This window comes from Cololabis saira, chromosome 3 (genome assembly GCF_033807715.1).
Source record: "Cololabis saira isolate AMF1-May2022 chromosome 3, fColSai1.1, whole genome shotgun sequence".
Classification (NCBI taxonomy): Eukaryota; Metazoa; Chordata; class Actinopteri; order Beloniformes; family Belonidae; genus Cololabis; species Cololabis saira.
Window position 1 is genome coordinate 2389203 of NC_084589.1, and position 21195 is coordinate 2410397.

Sequence of the window (21195 nt, forward strand, 5' to 3'; positions counted from 1 at the left end):
GAGCACCTTAGAGATTTTGAATTAGTATCCACAAGACAAGTGACAGTCCTTAGAGAAACAGGAATTAACAGACTCCTACCCTCTTGCAGCATACACTGTTGAGCAAAGGCCATTTGTCACCTTGAAGCGTCACATTCCCTTCTAAGATTAGGTAGTTAAAACCATATTTACATGTTTTCAATTGTTCCTGATTCCTCATCATTAGTTACTGTTTCAAATGTTTTTCACATTCCCCAGGATCTGAACAAATGTACACAACTACTCCAAAATGTCACATAGTAGACTTTTAGACAATTCCCTGCATTGTCCTGCTTCTTTACATTACCCTTGGCTGTTATCCAGAGGTTGTAGAGAAAATCCTTTTTGGATCTCCATAATAATTCTAAGTTTCCCATTATTCCAAATCGTCTTTTTCCTTCATCCGTGGACTTGAAGAAAACACAGGAGTCAAAGTTTCGGCTGGCATTCGTCCAAAAAATACTGTGGAGGTCCTTTATTGCAAAAAAGTACAAGACGTCCACAGGAGAGCCTCGCATGTTCCGCGGTCCAAGGAAAACTCTGAAAACTTATCTCCGGACCACGGCTTATATACCCTAGTCTGAGATAAGATACAACATTTTCTGTACTTTCTAGGCACCGATTTGATACATTCGCCAGAAATTTCTCATGATGTCATGATGTTACAGCTTCCCAGTTTGCCTCTTCACCTTTGCCAGTCACTCAAGGCCAGTCACGGGCTGCAGGTGTAGCGGACTCCCCCTCCCTTACCCGTGTGCCTCAGGCCAGTGTTTTTTCCCACTCTCTCTCTCTCTCTCTCTCTCTCTCTCTCTCTCTCTCTCTCTCTCTCTCTCTCTCTCTCTCTCTCTCTCTCTCTCTCTCTCTCTCTCTCTCTCTCTCTCTCTCCACTCTCAATATTTGTCTTAGTTAAATGTTTTACTTAGGTGTTAAATGATTATAAAATATTCACATAAATATATAAAAATATCCTCAACAAGGTTTACTCCGTTACATTTACTTGAGTAAGTTTTGGGAAATGTTGTACTTTTAGGAGTAGTTTTGAATCACTATACTTTTTACTTTTACTTGAGTAGATTTGTGAAGAAGAAACTGTTCCTCTTACTCCGCTACATTAGGCTACGTTGAGCTGTTACTTTTCTTTTATCAATTTTATCCACGTACGTGTCAATCTCATGACATCACTGGGTGATTCTTTGGGAAAAATGTTTGTTTTTGCATGTTTTGTCACATTTACACAGACTCAAACACACACAGAGTTTCTATGAGTTCATGTTTGTTCTAGTTCTGCTGGTTAAAAAAGAAAAGTACAAAGGCTTGAAATGTTGTGCTTAATTTATTTATTTACTCCGTTATTATTTTATTTATTTTATTATTTATTAAAGTACTTGAATTTACTTTAAGATTATTTGAATTTAAAGGAGCTTGAGGCTCCTTTTAAGAAATGAGACTCTCTAGCGCCACCCTTCACCACGACGGCCGTTGGGGGTACTGCAGCCAACAGTGAAGCCGGCACGGGAGAACGGGGAGAACGCACATGCAGCGTCATGTGACGTCACATCCGCAGGACAGAGCGGGAAATTCGGGACCGAATTGCAGCACATTTTGCAGCACACAGCCTGTTCAAGGCAAAGGAGAGATACGGTAGAGGGCTCATTCTTTTGGGTTTGGAACGCTTCATCTGACATTATTACTGGAAAACTTAAAATGTATACGAATTTTTTTCATAAATTCTGCCTCAATCCGGCCTCAAGCTCCTTTAAGCTATTTTTTATTAATTTTAATTTATTTTATTAATTTAATTTGCCTGAAGATGATTATTTTGTACTTTTCTCTGTTTGAATGGTTGTGTTAAAAAAATAAATCAGACGTTACTCAACAGTTACTCAGTACTTGAGTAGTTTTTTCACCAAGTACTTTTTTACTTTTACTCAAGTAATTATTTCAATGACTAATTTTTACTTCTACTTGAGTCATATTATTCTGAAGTAACAGTACTTTTACTTGAGTACAATTTTTGGATACTCTACCCAGCTCTGCTGTTTTTCGTACACTCCATACTTGTGTTTTGTCAATTGTTTTTTTTTTTTACTTTAAAGACTGCATTGGTTCCATTCCATTTCTTGACTATGTGAAATCAATATGAAAATCACTTGAAAATCACTTGACATGGGTAATTATAGTTATTAATATTTAGTAACCACTTACATTCATCAGTTTCTTGATTATGCTGTAATTCATCGTAGTTTCATCTCACTTGTGGTCATGTCTGCATGCATCCAACTGCCATTGGTTAGTATGAAATGAAGCTGAAGAAATTACAGCATAATTACAGTAAAATGGACTGATATAAGCAGCAACTAAAGGTCAAGCAATTCTCAAGTGTGTGGATTCTGATTTCAAGCAGATTTCACATCATCAAGAAAGGAGTGGAACCAATGACATCTTGTAAGCTAAAGAAACAATCTCATACAAACATGGAGTGTACTCAAACAAAATCGGGGTAATTGTTTAAATGAGAGGGACAATTCAGAAAATTGATCAAATAAAAAGACTGGTATTGTTATTGAACTCTTGGTGGTGGAGCCATGTGCATTGAAAATTGATATTCATTCAGTCATTGGCCTTTATTTAACCAAGCAGGTCATTAAGAACATTCTTATTTACAATGACGGCCTGGTAAGCGACAAGGACCAATTTGGGGTAAAAGGAAGTGGTTTAGGGAGTAAAACACAGTAAAATTGTAGCTCTACAAAGGTAGAAAAGCATTAGGGAGCATTTTTTGGCAAAGCAGCAGAAATTGGCAGAACACCGGTTTTCAACAAGAATGGGTTTTCGATTCCCATCCCTACAGCCGGACGCCTATGATGCCCATGACGCTTCAGCGTGAATCCAGGGTAAGTGTGCATCTCCAGCTGAACATACACCTACTGTTGCTCAGGCCCGGCTCTCCGGAGAGGGCTGAGCTGGAACGTGGGTTTGGGAGGGAGTGATGCTGCTGGTTGTGTAAGAGTGGAGGAGGACGAGGTCGAGAGTCCGAACACAGAGGCTGGTCCCTGCTGTTCTCTGCACGTGCACGTGCTCGTGTCCCGCGCTGGGAGCATATGTGTTTCTCATCACGGTGATCACTAACTGAAACTTGAGAATACAGGTGAAGAGAAGTCCATCATTTTCTCTGACGACCCCAGGATTCATGCCGTCTTTTGTTGTTTTTTTATTGTGAACACAAACACCAATTCTCAAGAGGAGCTGATTTTTGTGTAGGAATGTTAGCAGGAGATCCTTCTCATATTATTGTCCTCTTGGTTGGTTCGGTTTAATAGGAGAAGAGAAGATCACGCTGACTTACTGTAGGTAAAGTCATGTGGAAAACGTTAGTACCTGCTCCTTTGATGCTACTTTCTCATGTCAAAACAATAAATAAAAATGATCTATTCATAGCAGGCGTTAGCAATGACACAATGTGAGGAAATTTGTCTCTATAATACTGATAAAAAGACACAGAGGATGAATATTTAATTACTCAAATATTACTATTATTACTATCAGCCTTGTCTTGTGTTAAATAAGATAAGATAAGATAATCCTTTATTTCTCCCTCAATGGGGAAACTCACTTGTTTAGCAGCAGTAACTTAACACACACATGCAGGGGAGGGGTAAAAAAAGTCAAAAGTAAAAATTATACATAATTACAAAATATAAACAGTAAATACAGGTAGAATGTGTGTGAGGTAGACAGACAGATATTGCATAGATATTGCACATCTTGTTATGGACCGCAACTTAACATCTGACCGGGAGCGTAGAAAGCGGCGTACGCAACATTTTGTGTGCGCCGCACTCTTTGTACATGTGGCCCTAGTTCTACCACACCAGATTAGACCCCATATAAGATCTACCACACCAGATTAGACCCCATATAAGATCTACCACACCAGACAAGAACCCAGGTACAACAGAGAGCAGAGTATAACGCCAACCAGACAAGACTGGACTACAGAATACAAACTCAAAATGATTGCAATACAAATGGATAAGCAGACAGTATATCACTCCAAGTGAAGGGAGAAAAAATACATTTTGTGTCCTAAAAATGCCTTAGATTTAGAAATGCCTTAGAAACACAGCTTTAGTTTTTAGTCAGCCACGCACCTGCTGTTTATCATAGCAAATGCCTGTTTTTCTGTGAGAAAGAGCCTGGTTCGCACGGGATTTTGGTCCCGTGTGAGCCGAAACTTATTTTGAGAGTTTGCGGACGGGGGGGCGAATAGGCCTTCCCCCCCGCCCTCCGCAAGGTGCTGAGGGAAAGGTATAAAGACGTGGTAGCCGGAAGTTTGGATTTAGAGTCTGCCGTGGGTCAGTGCAGGACGCCCGGCGCGGTTTTTTCCTTGGCTTACTCTGTATCCGGACTGTCCCCGGCTCTCCAGTCCTGTGTCGAGGTAAGATAGGCCTTAAAACCCTTTGTAGTTGTGTGTGAGGAATATTGCTCTGCCATTTGCGGGGGATAACTTGACACTTTATCCTAGCCAACAAGTAATTTTGTGTGCTCTGCCATTTGCGGGGGATAACTTGACCCGTTATCCTAGCAAATGAGTAATTTTGTGTGCTCTGCTATTTGCGGGGGATAACTTGGCAAATTATCCTAGCAAACTGGTAGTTTTGAGGATGTCTTCTATGTAAATGCTTGCTTTTTGCTAATAAATGTATTCATATCTTATAGCAAAAGCGAGGTGTGTGTGTGTGATTCATTTTGGTACAGCCGACCACACCTAGAACCTAATTGAGATTTCTCCCAAAACACCAAGTAAGCTACATCTTTTTAACCCAAATATCCCAGATACTTGCATTAAATGTAAAGAACAAAAGGAATCTTTATTCCACTGCATGTGGGAATGCCCTCTGATACTCTGAAGAAAGTGTTGGACCTGGCTAGTTAAATCATTAATAAAGAAATACCTCTAAAACCCAAGTTATGTTTACTGAATATTTACCCAGATGATTTTGTGTCCTCAAAAAATGATAAATACTTACTCAATATTTGTTTTTTGGAAGCCAAAAAATGTATAGCCTGCTCATGGAAAAAAGAGAAACCTTGTAACACTTCACACTGGTTGACAGGGATGTCCTTTTACTTTGCTTTAGAAAAGATAAGCTACACCTCAAAGAACAAGCTCCACATATTTTGGAAAATCTGGAAGGTTTTTTGTAATTTCCTTGAGAAAAAGGATATTGAAGCAGATGGTTGGAATGATGAGTCGAACTGAAGACTGATGACTGATTTATCTTTTCATATTTTTCCGATTTATATATATTGTTAAGTGTGTATGCACAGGTAGTGGAACTGGTATCTTCTGACATTCTAGTTTTTTTTTTAATATATTTTTCTATATATTATATATTAATGCTATTATTATTGTTGTTGTGCCTTCATGTTCTGTGTTGTTCATTGCTTGTAAAATATCAAAATGTGCAATAAACATATGTTTTAAAAAAAATACTGGACTACAATACAGACAATACTGGAATACAAGAGAGATCACTATCTGGATCAACATCTTTGGAAGGGAGGCTCTTGTCCTACCGTATAAGACCTAGGGATGGGAATCCAGAACCGGTTCTTGTTGAGAACCGGTTCTTGTTGAGAACCGGTTCCCAGTGTTTCAATTCCTTGGAATCCTTTGCAAAAAAGGCAAACGATTCCCTTATCAATTCCAGTGGGCGCGAATGACGTCACCACGCACGTTGCGTAGTTAAGCAACGTGCAGCAGGAAAACACGGCGACAAAGCGGCATAAACGCTCAAAGGTTTGGTTACATTTTACCAAAAAGAATGACAACAGGGCGACTTGTTCTCCACAGCTGGAGACACACAAGTCCAGAAAGATTGCGTATCCTTCCTGAAATAGCAGATATGCTTATTTTTCTGCAAAAAAATGGTTAATTCTTCATAGTTGATGGTTGCAGAATTGCACAGTTCCATTGGACTTGAGTTGACTGTATTTATCACTGGCTGACGTGGTTTTATTTTTGAGTGCTCAGCTCAGATATCCTTTTAAAAAGGAGAATTTTAATTTCTATTAGAGAAGAATATTTATTTTATTATTATTATTTTATATTTATTTTTTGGGGGGACCCCCTGGCCAAGGCTGGGGGCGTCTTAAGACCTCACTTGTATTTTTTTGTTCAAAGAAATAAAACAAAGTTGATGCTAATCGAGCTGTTTGTTCTCCTTTTTACCAAATGAGAATCGATAAGAGAATCGATAAAGAATCGAATCGTTAAACAGAATCGAAAATAGAATCGGAATTGGAGAAATCTTATCAATTCCCATCCCTAATAAAACCCCTATAAGACCCGAGATACAACAGAGACCAGTGGGATCAGTGGGCTAAAAAGACAATGACACTGAGACGGTGCCAGCCATTAATCCACTTAAACTTGTTGCCTCGTGCATTTTCACGATTACAGTGGCGGGTCAAACTCTATTAACCCTCACAGTTGAGATTTTTCTCCCTGAACAAAGGCATGCAGAGGGTTCAGGACATTTATAACCACAGGCTAAAATAAGACTTGATTTTATTTCACAAAGCTCAAGTGCACTGCTTTCTTAGACTGTGTTTGCATATTCATGCATGGAAAGTGGATTTATCAGCTATATATATTTAGCTGCTTTCCTTCAATTGTTGGTGTAGGTTTTTGGTTGAGAACCAGCATGTTATCCGTGGAAACAGAACATAGAACACATACAAAATGCTTAAAATCATCAACGTTACTGTCTTAACAAAATGAAGAGATGATTTTGAAGTGTTTGTTATTTTGAGTGATGATAAACCATTTAGCGTGGAGGTGACCGGGCTGGTAAACCTCTAATGTGTCAGCTGCTACTGCTGCATCGGCAGCTGCTGGACGCTCAGGGTTTATGTGGAATTTCAAGCTTCAAGTATTTAAGGTGTGAAAACTCCTTAATGTCCAAACAGTGATGTTCTGTGTGGGCCTTTTTTTAACGGAAATGTTTTTTTTTTTTTGTTTGTTTTTTACCTTGTCTGCACACGTATTAATGGTTGATACCATACTGGTTAAAACCTAGGGCATATATATGTGCATTATTACTATATTTAATATATATACGCATACATACGCATACACATACATATATATACACATACAAACCCAGTGAGTTGGGTTTTTTTTTGTTTTTTTTTGGAGGGGGGGGGGGGGTGACATCCACTGCCAATCCAGGAAGCAGGAACACACGGAAACACACGTCAAGCACTGGAAATCTGCAACAAAAAACACAAACGAAACACAAAACCGACAAAACCGACACAGAGCCGACCAAAACACGAGCAGCAATCAACCCAAATCTCGAGATCTGATCACAGTCTAAGCTAAGCTACCGCTAACTAAACCCAAAAACTACAGAGCAAGCATGCAGGTGAACAAGCCAATGTGTATGTCTATGTGTGTGTGCGTGTGTGTGTGTGTGTGTGATCATGCGTGTGTGTATGTGTGTGTATGTGTGCGTGTGTATGTACATGTCTGTGTGTGTGTGTGTGTGTGTGTGTGTGTGTGTGTGTGTGTGTGTTTGTGTGGATGTGTATGTGTGTGTGTGTATGTGTGTGTGTGTGTGTGTGTATGTGTGTATGTGTGTGTATGTGTATGTGTGTGTGTATGTGTGTATGTGTGTGTATGTGTATGTATATGTTTGTGTGGCTGTGTATGTCTGTGTGTTTGTGTGTGTATGTGTGTGTATACGTGTGTGTGTGTGTGTGTGTGTGTGTGTGTATATGTGTGTATGTGTGTGTATGTGTGTATATGTATTAGGGGTGTAACGGTATTTGTATTCGTCCCGTCCCGTCACGGTACGGGCGTTACGGTTCGGTACACGCAGTCATACGGCGAATACGTCTGACTGAGTTAAAAAAAATAAATAAATCAATCATCGTTTTTTTTCCCCCTTATAAATATCAACAGTCACGTTCCATTACAGACCTAAATGTGTGCTAGTCTGTGCATATCAATAAATATATGTGCAATTCATATATCATCATAAATTGTAGGCTATAATAACGATAAAATGTTCTAATTCTTAATTTACAACTGTCCTGAACGCATCAGGGCCGTGTGCCAACGCGGATTGGCTGTAAAGCCTGATTTATGGTTCTGCGTTAAATCGACGCAGAGCATACGCCGTAGGGTACGGCGCAGTCTACGGCGAGGTTATGCGGCGACGCGCAACCTTCGCCGTAGGCGCTGCGTTGGTGTAACGCGGTACCATAAATCAGCCTTAACAGTCACAGTGAAGGAGATTAGCGCTAAAGTTTAAAAGAGGACTAAATTTGTACAAAGTTTTGAATGTTACCCCGTTTTCCACGTTACCTGGATTATTTTGGGTTATGGAAGAGTCAACTACCGTTGGTGAGTGAGTGTAACCTTCATAATTGATTTATTTATCAGTTTCTTGACCAGCTGCCTATTTTAATGAGCTTTGTGTCAACTAGACCGCCGAGTCTATTCTCTGTTCTAGAGCTCAGAAATGATGTTATAGACCGCTGTGTCTATATCTATCTAAATAGATTGTGTAATTTAGACCAGTTTTTTTTTTTTTGTATTTAAATTGTATCAAAGATGGAACTGAGTCAGTCCGTGACTACCTGAGTTTTCAGCGCCATGTGATTGACAGCTGTCAGGCCTGTGTGTGTGTGTGTGTGTGTGTGTGTGTGTGTGTGTGTGTGTGTGTGTGTGTGTGTGTGTGTGTGTGTGTGTGTGTGTGTGTGTGTGTGTGTGTGTGTGTGTGTGTGTGTGTGTTCTTCTGAACAAGTTTGTGACTTTACTCTGCTTTCTGCAGCATAGGCCTATAGGCTGCTTGACTCAATAAAAGTGAGAATAAATGTAGTTTGATGGGTAGGATGATGTTGTTGAACGTTAAAATGACTATCATAAGGCCCGTGGAGAATGCTCCGCCCCCAGACGGCTCTGCCCATATGCAGCAGTAGACAGTGTTGGGGGTAACGCGTTACAAAAGTAACGCAATTACAGTAATGTATTACTATTTGCTGTAACGCAGTAATATAACGCATTACTAATAAATTTTCGGTAATATTTTACTCGTTACAATCTAAGTAACGCGCGTTACAACGCATTTTAACCCGTTTAGCTGTTGTTTTTTAAAGAATTCACCAACACCGCGTCCGCGGGACATCCCGACAACAGAAAAAAGCGTTGGGAACGCGGCGCGGCGGAACGTAGCGCCGCTGGACACTGTGTGTGTGGGGACTGTTTAGCCAGTGAGCAGAGCCGGCAGGGAAAAGTCAACAGTGCGGCGTGTCCGCGTGTAACTTAAATCTACCATGGTCTCAGCGTTAGGGCTTGGCCAAGTGAGGCTTTATGAATATATGGGCTTTATACATTTATTAAATATATATGAGCGCGGAGTCGGCGAGGAGCTGCACGAGCCGGGCTCACAGTCAGTCGCGCTGTGAGAGCGGATTTATGGTTCCGCGTTAAATCGACGCAGAGCTTTCGCCGTAGCGTACGCAGTAGTTCGCGTAACCCACGGCGTATGGCCTGCGTTGGTGTAACGCGGAACCATAAATCAGCCTTAAACCACACCTGCAGCCCATCAGGAGGAGAGGTTAAAACAGCTGCGAGTTGTTGATTTCTGGTTCGTTTTGTTAACTCTGAGAGCTTTATTGGTTTGTTTGTTAGCTTGCTGGTGTTTTTTTTCTCTCTGGGAGTTATTTATGAAGAAGTTCTGATTTCCGTGTGAGCAGTATTCGAGTTGAGGGGGGATGAGGGGTGATGTGATGGCACCCCCCCGAAATTAAAACGGTCCAAATCACCCCCCCCCCCCCCCCCCCTGAAATAAAAACGGTCCAAATCATCCCCCCTGAAATAAAAACGGTCCAAATCATCCCCCCTGAAATAAAAACGGTCCAAATCATCCCCCTAAAATAAAAACGGTCCAAATCATCCCCCTAAAATAAAAACGGTCCAAATCATCCCCCCTAAAATAAAAACGGTCCAAATCATCCCCCCTGAAATAAAAACGGTCCAAATCATCCCCCTAAAATAAAAACAGTCCAAATCATCCCCCTAAAATAAAAACGGTCCAAATCATCCCCCCTAAAATAAAAACGGTCCAAATCATCCCCCCTGAAATAAAAACGGTCCAAATCATCCCCCCTAAAATAAAAACGGTCCAAATCATCCCCCCTGAAATAAAAACGGTCCAAATCATCCCCCTAAAATAAAAACGGTCCAAATCATCCCCCCTAAAATAAAAACGGTCCAAATCATCCCCCCTAAAATAAAAACGGTCCAAATCATCCCCCCTGAAATAAAAACGGTCCAAATCATCCCCCTAAAATAAAAACGGTCCAAATCATCCCCCCCTGAAATAAAAACGGTCCAAATCATCCCCCTAAAATAAAAACGGTCCAAATCATCCCCCCTGAAATAAAAACGGTCCAAATCATCCCCCCTGAAATAAAAACGGTCCAAATCATCCCCCCTGAAATAAAAACGGTCCAAATCATCCCCCCTGTAAAACTGCCATCCCTCCTTTCCATCCCTTATGTCATTTCATCAATGAATGTGGTTTTACTGCTATTTCAACATTTAGAGTCATCACCAGAAAAATAACACCAGAAAAATAACTTATTTGACAATTTTCACCTGTTTCAAGTACATTTTCACTTGAAATAAGTAGAAAAATCTGCCAGTGGAACAAGATTTATCTTTTTTTGCTATTTTGTTGAAAGTAACTCAAAAGTAATACACAAGTAGTGTAACGCATTACAATTCAGATATAGTAATATTGTAATGTAACTAATTACTTTCAAATGACAGTAACTAGTAATATATAATGTATTATATTTTGAATGTAACTTGCCCAACACTGGCAGTAGAGGAGCCCGGGTTCAAGTATTTATTAAAAGTGCTCGAGCCTCGTTACAATGTCCCATCCCGCGCTCACATAAACCAGTCCGTGGTAAAATTAAAAACACTAATGCACAAGTTAAATGTTTTATTCTATTTATTTTACACTTTAATAAGAGATGCTTTTTAGTTTTGTAGCCAATTGAACAAATTTTAACTTTCAAATGCTATGATCAAAATAAAGGAAGAAAAAACTCGTCTTATACATTTGGGACTTTTTGTATTTTTTTTCCCGTTGTACCGAACCCGTACCGAACCGTGACCCCTAAACCGAGGTACGTACCGAACCGTGACTTGTGTGTACCGTGACACCCCTAATATGTATATATCTGAATGGCTGTATGTGGATGTTCTATGTGGGCCTTTTTTAATGGAAATATTGAATTCGTTGAACCAGACAAAATCCTCTCATCTTAAAAATGCACGATAAAAGATACATTTCTACAAGTTAGATAGAATGTTACATAGAATGTATTATGAAAAAAATCCTAATCTTCTTTGCTTGAGAGGCTGGGTTTGAATGTTTTAACCTGACAACAAAATCTAAATGGACCTAGCATCTTCCTGGTCCTGGGTTTGGGGTCTGTAAAGATTCAGTGAGCCGTTTAAATGTGCAGGGTACCAAGCTTGGGAATGCTGCATTGTTGGGCGTGGCGGCCATGTTGGTAGCTACAGAAGTGGATAATCAATCTAAAAGAAATCCAGAGAAAGACACCAAAATATAAATATGGAATGAAGGTGGGCGGAAGGCCAGAGTGGGTTATTTGAATGAGACGGGACTTTTTAAAAGGTTCAGATCTGTATGAGATCCCAAAGACTCCAGCACTGCCCCCCCGCCCCTATCGGAGTTACATATGACATGTACACACCCAAGGAGTGCAGGGATTACAAGCCTTTAAATTCTTCTAACCCATCACCCCAACGAAGGTAAAGGCCGTCAAACTGTTTCGTTTGTCCGTGTCGAGTTTCTGATTTCAAACCTTTGCACAACTTAATTGTACATGAAGAGAGAAATTATAGCAAAAATCATGCCCGAGGTACAACCAAGTATATTTCACTAGTTTTATCACAGAATTATGTAGAGAAAGGCTTTAAATAAATATGGTAAACAAATGAAAAATTGTAGACAAAGACGTAAACTGAACAGTACAGTAGCATGCAGATCTAACCTAGAAACAAATGTCGTACACGAAGAGCTTCATCTCCAACAGATCACACTGTGCATTTACATGGGAAGTTTTATTCCTCTTTAATTCAGAATTAAAAATAAATCTGATTTAAAATGAGTAAAGATTACCATGTAAACACAAAAAACAGGAAGGAAGGAAGGAAGGAAGGAAGGAAGGAAGGAAGGAAGGAAGGAAGGAAGGAAGGAAGGAAGGAAGGAAGGAAGGAAGGAAGGAAGGAAGGAAGGAAGGAAGCAGGAAGGAAGGAAGGAAGGAAGGAAGGAAGGGAGTAAAGAGGAGAGACCAGGAGGAAAGAAGGAAGGGAGAAGGAAGGAAGGGAGGAAAGAAAGAAGGAAGGGAGTTGAGAAGGAAGGGAGTAAAGAGGGTAAAGAAGGAAGTAAGTGAGAAGGAAGGAGAGAGCAGGAGGAAAGAAGGAACAGGAGATTAGGTCATTTTGACCGAAGACAGTACAAGGGTTAAAAGAAGCAGCATATTTATTATTGATTAAATGATTGAGATTTCACACTGACTCCTGTCCATTCAGAACTCTAACTGCTGAATAACAGGGATGTAGTTTGGGGGAGTGTGTGAGGAATCTGCCGCTAACACCGGTAGTACAGAAGGAAAATACGTTGCTGAAATAAAAGTACCCAAGCATAAGAGTTTCCAAGCCATCATAAAATAGTTTGAAAGAATTGATGACACGCCTGCAATAACAGGCGGATGTAAAACACTTCATGCAGACGTAATCATCTCAGATTGGACACTTTGTCATCACCGGGAATCTGGTTATTTCAGGCAGCTCCACTAAAAAAGAACAATCAATGTAGAGAGCCTGATGAGACTGAAAGAGAATGAATACTCACAGACTCTGCCGCAGCTCTGCTGTATCTCTGGACGTGCCCAAAGACTGAAGGCTTTTCTCCAGGGTGACAACTGGGGTGACAAAAGACGATACAAACATCAGTTTTGTCCTGGTCTGAGGAGAGCTTCACTTCATCCTGCTGTCCCACCTGCCTTCATTCAAAAAGTATTCTGAAATGTCTCCAACTGCATCCAAAGCACAGTCAAATTCCAATTTTAAAACCAAACGGTCTCTCAATCTGATAACCAAGCGATGGAGAGGATGCGAATCCTTAAATCAAGATAGTCATGATCTCATGATACCTCATAAATATGATCCAAAGTCTGACTCTTATAACATCTAGCCCAGGGGTCGGCAACCTGCGGCTCTAGAGCCACATGCAGCTCTTTAGCGCCGCCCTAGTGGCTCCTGGAGCTTTTTCAGAAATATTTGACCTTTTTTTTTCCTTTTTCCTCTTTTTTTCTTCCTTTTTCCTTTTTTAGTACTTGACTTTTTTCTCGAGTTTTGACTTTTTTCTCGACATTTCAACTTTTTTCTCGACATTTGGACTTTTTCGTTTTTTTTCTCAACATTTCACTTGTTTTCTCTACATTTCGACTTTTTCTCGACATTTTCGACTTTTGTATAAAGATTGTACTTCAACATTAATCTTGACATTTCGACTTTTTTCTCGACATTTCAACTTTTCTCAAGTCGACCGACGCCTCCCCCTCGGGGGCCGACGCCTCCCACTCGGCGGCCAACGCCTGCCCCTCGGGGACCGACGCCTCCCCCTCGGCGACTGACGCCTCCCCCTCGGGGACCGACGCCTCCCCCTCGGGGACCGACGCCTCCCCCTCGGGGACCGACGCCTCCCCCTCGGCGACCGACGCCTGCCCCTCGGGGACCGGACGCCTCCCCCTCGGCGACCGACGCCTCCCCCCTCGGCGACCGACGCCTCCCCCTCGGGGGACCAACGCCTCCGCCTCGAGGGCCGACGCCTCCCCCTCGGCGACCGACGCCTCCCCTCGGGGGACCGACGCCCTCCGCCTCGGGGGACCGACGCCTCCCCCTCGGCGACCCGAAGCCTCCGCCTCGGGGACCGACGCCTGCCCCTCGGGGACCGACGCCTGCCCCTCGGGGACCGACGCCCTCCCCCCTCGGCGGACCGAAGCCTCCCCCTCGGGGACCGACGCCTGCCCCTCGGGGACCGACGCCTCCCCCTTGGCGACCGACGCCTGCCCCTCGGGGACCGACGCCTGCCCCTCGGGGACCGACGCCTCCCCCTCGGCGACCGAAGCCTCCCCCTCGGGGACCGACGCCTGCCCCTCGGGGACCGACGCCTCCCCCTCGGCGACCGACGCCTGCCCCTCGGGGACCGACGCCTGCCCCCTCGGGGACCGACGCCTGCCCCTCGGGGACCGACGCCTGCCCCTCGGGGACCGACGCCTCCCCCTCGGCGACCGACGCCTGCCCCTCGGGGACCGACGCCTGCCCCTCGGGGACCGGACGCCTGCCCCTCGGGGACCGACGCCTCCCCCCTCGGCGACCGACGCCTGCCCCTCGGGGACCGACGCCTCCCCCTCGGCGACAGACGCCTGCCCCTCGGGGACCGACGCCTCCCCCTCGGCGGCAGACGCCTGCCCCTTGGGGACCGACGCCTGCCCCTCGGCGACCGACGCCTGCCCCTCGGGGACCGACGCCTGCCCCTCGGGGACCGACGCCTCCCCTTGGGGACCGACGCCTCCCCCTCGGGGACGACGCCTCCCCCTCGTGGGGCCTCCGCCTCCCCCTCTGCCTCGGGGGACCGACGCCTCCCCCATGGCGACCGACGCCTGCCCCTTGGGGACCGAAGCCTCCCCCCTCGGGAGGGGAGAGGCGTCCATCCATCCATCCATCCATCCATCCATCCATCCATCCATCCATCCATCCATCCATCCATCCATCCATCCATCCATCCATCCATCCATCTGTCCATTTGTCCTCTATCCATCCATCCCATTATCTGCCCATCTGCCTGCCCATCCATCCATCCATCCATCCATCCATCCATCCATCATCCATCCATCCATCCATCATCCATCCATCCATCCATCCATCCATCCATCCATCCATCCATCACCAGTCCATCCCAGAACTACTCACAATAACGACCACACACACTCCGTCCACTCAGGTGAGGAGGAAGCATTTACCGTTGGCGTTGATCTGGAAGATGTTGGACGAGGTTTTCCTGGAACACGTCCTGCAGCTCGGAGGGGCTGACCTGTGTGGCTGCAGAGGAAACAAGACATGAGAAACTGGAGCATGATGCTGACATCACAGCCCACTGATAGTTACTGCTTCACAAGGAAACACAGCAGATCAGCTCTGACTCCAGCCACGCCCGCCCTGAGACATCTGACGTGTCCTGGAGGTGCCAGGATCACCGAGGTGGGAAAAAGAGAAGATAAAGGCTCGCTGTGGATTGGAATTGTTTCCTACAGAAGCCAGCACATCCTATCATAGGGGTATGTGAGGAGCTTGGAGTCCTCAGATGCTTGTCATGTTTTTTTGTTTTTAAGTAGTTTCTCAGGAGCTCTTGCAGAGCCGACTGTCATCCCGCCTCTGAAGGGGAATACTTGTGATTGTAAAGAAAATCTTTACCTAGGTGGTAAGTAGGAATGGGTGATATTTTACCGTTCACAATAAACCATCAAAAAAATTCCCCACGGTAAGAATTTATCATCTCGAGGTAAAAACAATAAATTCCTGTTGATGACGTTTTTGTGTAAAGCTGATTTATGGTTCTGTGTTAAATCCACGCACAACGTACGTGAAGGAAGGAGGGAAGGAAGGAAGGAAGGAAGGAAGGAAGGAAGAAAGAAAGAAAGAAAGAAAGAAAGAAAGAAAGAAAGAAAGAAAGAAAGAAAGAAAGAAAGAAAGAAAGAAAGAAAGAAAGAAAGAAAGAAAGAAAGAAAGAAAGAAAGAAAGAAAGAAAGAAAGAAAGAAAGAAAGAAGGATAAATTCCCGTTGATACGTGTTTGTGTAACAAACATGGAGGATCTGAGTCATTCCAGTTTTGCAGTACAGGTGTAACTCATTTGATTGGTTTTTATTAATTCAATGTAATTGGTGTAGTTTAGTAGCATTTAGTATCTTTTAGAGCAGTGATTTGGGGGCTCGACTGAATGTGGTGATAGATTTATAGTTAAAAAGGTGGAGTTGAATTGGTATTTTTTTATCATCATTTTTATCGTTATCAGGATAAATGTCACAAATGATCGTGATACATTTTTTAGTCCATACCGCCCATCCCTATAGTCAGGTATGTTAAACTTACCAAGACTTATAAAGACTGACAGGTTGTTTTTTTGTTTTTTTTTCTTTTCTTTAGGGGAAACATGAATAGGCGTGGGACAGACTGTTATTCTCCTTGGATAAAAAATACATTAATAAAATACATTACATTGATAAAATCTTAAATATCCACCTGGGCTTGGAGGGACTGCATAACCTACCAACAACAATGGCATTCAGCTTAAAGACTGACATTCACAGTGAGCAAACAGAAAGGTTTGACATTGTAATAACGGTGAGCAGTAATGGAGGGAGCGGACATGAAGCAGACATGAACAGCCGTCTCTAATGTGGAGCGTATCTGCAGCCCAGATAACCAGGATGGAGAAATGGTACGGTAATGAGCAGCAGGGTGGCAGCTCGGCTGGAGAATCTGCCTCAGAACTGATGAGGTCACAGCTTGTTTCCTGGTTTGAAAGAATCTCTTTGCCAAATGATTGGTGGGGAGGACATGCCCTGAAAACCCAGCAACATGCTGACTTCAATAAGAGTCTAAACGAACCCACAATAACCAGCTCATCCACCTTTAGTCAGGTATTTTAACCCTGGTGCTGTCTACGGGTCAAGGAAGGAGGAGGAGAAGAAGGGAGGAAAGAAGGAAGGAAGGAAGAATGAAAAGAAGGAAAGAAAGAAGGAAGGAAGGAAGGAAGGAAGGAAGGAAGGAAGGAAGGAAGGAAGGAAGGAAGGAAGGAAGGAAGGAAGGAAGGAAGGAAGGAAGGAAGAATGAAAAGAAGGAAAGAAAGAAGGAAGGAAGGAAAGAAGGAAGGAAGGAAGAATGAAAAGAAGGAAGGAAGGAAGGAAGGAAGGGAGAAAAGAAGGAAAGAAAGAAGGAAGGAAGGAAGGAAGAATGAAAAGAAGGAAAGAAAGAAGGAAGGAAGGAAGGAAGGGAGAAAAGAAGGAAAGAAAGAAGGAAGGAAGGAAGGAAGGAAGGAAGGAAGGAAGGAAGGAAGGAAGAAGAATGAAAAGAAGGAAAGAAAGAAGGAAGGAAGGAAGGAAGGAAGGAAGGAAGGAAGGAAGGAAGGAAGGAAGGAAGGAAGGAAGGAAGGAAGGAAGGAAGGAAGGAAGGAAGGAAGGGAGAAAAGAAGGATGGAAGGAAGGAAGGGAGAAAAGAGGAAGGAAGAAGGAAGGAGAGAGCAGGAGGAAAGAAAGAAGGAAGGAAGGAAGGAAGGAAGGAAGGAAGGAAGGAAGGAAGGAAGGAAGGAAGGAAGAATGAAAAGAAGGAAAGAAAGAAGGAAGGAAGGCAGGAAGGAAGGGAGAAAAGAAGGATGGAAGGAAGGAAGGGAGAAAAGAGGAAGGAAGAAGGAAGGAAGGAAGGAAGGAAGGAAGGAAGGAAGGAAGGAAGGAAGGAAGGAAGGAAGGAAGGAAGGAAGGAAGGAAGGAAGGAAGGGAGGAAAGAAGGAAGGAAGGAAGGAAGGAAGGAAGGAAGGAAGGAAGGAAGGAAGGAAGGAAGGAAGGAAGGAAGGAAGGAAGAATGAAAAGAAGGAAAGAAAGAAGGAAGGAAGGCAGGAAGGAAGGGAGAAAAGAAGGATGGAAGGAAGGAAGGGAGAAAAGAGGAAGGGAAGAAGGAAGAAGGAAGGAAGGAAGAGAAGGAAGAAGGAAGGAAGGAAGGAAGGAAGGAAGGAAGGAAGGAAGGAAGGAAGGAAGAAGGAAGGAAGGGAGGAAAGAAGGAAGGGAGGAAAGAATGAAGCAAAGAAGGAAGGAAGGAAGGAAGTAAGGGAGAAAAGAAGGAAGGAAGGAAGGAAGGAAGGAAGGAAGGAAGGAAGGAAGGAAGGAAGGAAGGAAGGAAGGAAGGAAGGAAGGAAGGAAGGAAGGAAGGAAGGAAGGAAGGAAAGCGGAAGGGACGAAGGAAGGAGAATGAGGTCATTTTGACCCGAAGACAGTACAAGGGTTAACAATAAATGACGACATTTTTTTCTGACATGTTAAATGTTTGAAAGTTGTACAACATTACAGCAGAGGGTGAAATATCAGCACATCATGAAAACAAGCAGGGGAGTGTAGAGTGAGAGCTGAAGTAGAGCAGCTGGTATTTGTGGTAGGAGCTGAGGTCTGACCCCGCTCCACCCTACATCATTAACTTAACTGAGCCAAACCAACAAAGCATCCACGTAAGAACGTGAGTGCACACAGCAGGTGGAACTGTGGGACCAGACTGTGATACGTTCATACAAAGGGTTTTTGACTCAAAGACCTCATGGGATTTTTTTCAGAACCAGCATACACTTTGTCCACTTTTCATTTACGTTGAGGGATTGTAGTCCAGTGTCTGCACCAGGGCAGATATCTGGACGAGGTGTTGCGGTTTCAAACCCGCCACCTCCACATTGTGCGCACTATCCACTGCGCCATCGCCGCTTTGTCACTTAGGCTGCTTTCAGACCTGTTTGTTTTGTTCCGATTCAGGGTCTAAATCAATACAGATGTTTGGTTTTTAGTTTGTGGCGTTTGTGTTAACAAGGCAACCGTCTGTAGCGGTTCAAAGCTGTTAACAAATGCCATGAACCAACTGTTCTCTCATTGGTCAGAAATGAACGTGGAAGGAGTTTTCTTCTCCGTACCAAAAACAACAATGGTTATAAACAGGGCTGCACATAATTATTTTGGTCTAGTGCTCAGAGGAGCCCTGGATATGTGACTTGGGGCTCCAAAAACGCGGTGACCCATCTCGCCGGATCGATAAAAGAGGGATGCAGGAATAAGTTATAGGCAAAACGATATTTATTCACTTATAAAGATGAATTAACAAATTATGGTGCGTGTTAGTCTGTAGAGTCAGTATAAAAGTTACAGTTTTTATCGGCCAGATTGGGATGCTCACGGCATATTTTGCACCTAGGGTTGCCAACTTTCAGAAATAGAAATAAAGGACGCCCCGATTTCAGCAGCGCAGGAGCCAAAAAAAAGCCCCAAAACTTCTAAACTGCATAAAAATGTGTTTATTTTATATGAAAAAACGTGTTCTTTAATAGCATTGAACTTGCATGACTGTACAGACAGCCACCCAGCTCTGTACGTCCACATCAGCCAAGGTGTAGAATATTGCTTCAGGTGAAGAATATGGTGTAAAAATTAACTTATTTCAATAATTCAACTAGAATATGGTGTAAAAGTTAATTTATTTCAATAATTCAACTAGAATATGGTGTAAAAGTTAATCTATTTCAAGATATGTAAGAGCAAGATATGTTGAACCTTTATTTGTTATAATTTTGATGATGGAATTGTTTATTGATTTCATAAAATATTCTCTAATGTATTTTTTATTTGGGGTTTTCATAAACTGTGAGCCATAATCAGAGAGCAGTGTCTTGCTGGTGCAGGAAACTGCTGCACCGCAGTGACGGACACTGGCTGATTTATGGTTCCGCGTTGCACCAACGCAGAGCTTACGGGGTAGGATACGCCATACGAACGTACCATACGCGTCGCCGCGTAACATCTTGCAGCCACTTCTCGGCGAACACACGTTTTCTGTTTGATTCGGGTAGTGGTTCAGTTTGGCATCTCTTTGTAGTTGGTGGTGGTGGAACGCCAAAATAATTACTTAATGGCGCTTGCTTCTTGGACATTTTGACGAGACGTGTCGGGGTTTGTTCAGTAAAGCTGATCCTTACCTCTCTTCCTGCCCGCACCGCCGCAACGAGCATGGAGGGGGAGTAAGGATGCGCTGTGATTGGCCAGTACCAAGGTTTGAGTGGCAGTTCTGGGGAAAAGCTCTCACAATAGATTTTTTAATATTAGTATTCTGGTCTGGCCACAACCAATAATATGAGCCCCAGCTGTTGGTACGCAAAAGATTGACAGCGCACTGTGGATTTTGACGGCGCATGCGCTCTGGCGGCCCACTTATGTGCAGCCCTGGTTATAAAACCTTTCACAGAGAGAGTGTAAAGCGAAGACCGTCGCCGGCGATCCCATTCATTGTGTAATTGCTACCGCGGCGCAAGAGCGGACCACTCTGCCTTTCATTCATTCGTCTGGCTGTATCTTTTATTTTGGCGGGCCGAAAATCAGACTTTTGGAATGCAAGAAAATCCGGTTGGTTTTCAAATAAAACTGCTTTCTGTGGGCTCGACTCCTCCGCTATCAAAATCTGGTTTGGGGGGGGGAATCCCCGCCGGCATACTGTACGTGGCCGTGTATATATCACGGCCACGTATCCCAGCACCAAAATGTTGCAATTTCAAATTATTATTCTGGCGAGATCTGGAAATAATTCCCAACAACGAGGAAGCATCAAAATATTGATTTTTTTCACAGCACCGTCCAACAACCAAAATGTTACTTTTTCACATTTTTAAAACGTTACCGTTTTACATTATTCTGACGAGATCTGAAAAAACGTTGCAACCACGAGCAAGCAAGTGATTATGTAAATTCACTGAGTGAATATTATGAAAGTAAAATATATATATTTCTATGCAGAAACTAACTCAAAATATTGATTTCTTTCACTCAAAAATTAAAAATGTCCACCATGTTTGTTGCTGTCACGGCCAGAATCTTAAAAGTCACGTGACTTGGACGCAAAATGAATAGGCAGAAAAATGTAACAGTTATACATTTCAAAATGTAACAGTTATACATTTCAAGGGCTAATATTGTAACCCCTCTACGTTTTTGCACTTTGGACCAACGTAGGCAGGGTACGTTTTCATGTGAGACTGGGTTGCAGGACCGGACGGCCCACAGTCCAGTTGGATGATTGATGTGTTGTATACGTGTGTATCCATCAGCCAGTCACAGAACGACAGCTTTTCTTTTCTTTAATTCACTTTGTGGGTATTTCTTCAATATGTCTATTCCGTGAAAATTGCCAAAATGATTTGTACATCAGTTTATCTTTCCTAAAAGGTGGAAGGCATTTTTTTTTTAAAGTTTCAGCATGG

The 21195-nt window shown here is 43.2% G+C and overlaps 1 protein-coding gene across 1 annotated transcript in view; it reads right to left on the reverse strand.

Moving 5' to 3' along the window:
* tsnare1 (T-SNARE Domain Containing 1) overlaps positions 1-21195 on the reverse strand; it is a 190405-nt gene that overhangs the window by 166527 nt on the left and 2683 nt on the right. The window contains exons 2-3 of the mRNA XM_061714611.1: positions 15163-15241; positions 12990-13059 (exon numbers count right to left, since the gene is read on the reverse strand). Of these exons, the coding sequence (XP_061570595.1) occupies positions 12990-13059; positions 15163-15241 (149 nt within the window). The remainder of the gene's footprint in view (positions 1-12989; positions 13060-15162; positions 15242-21195) is intronic.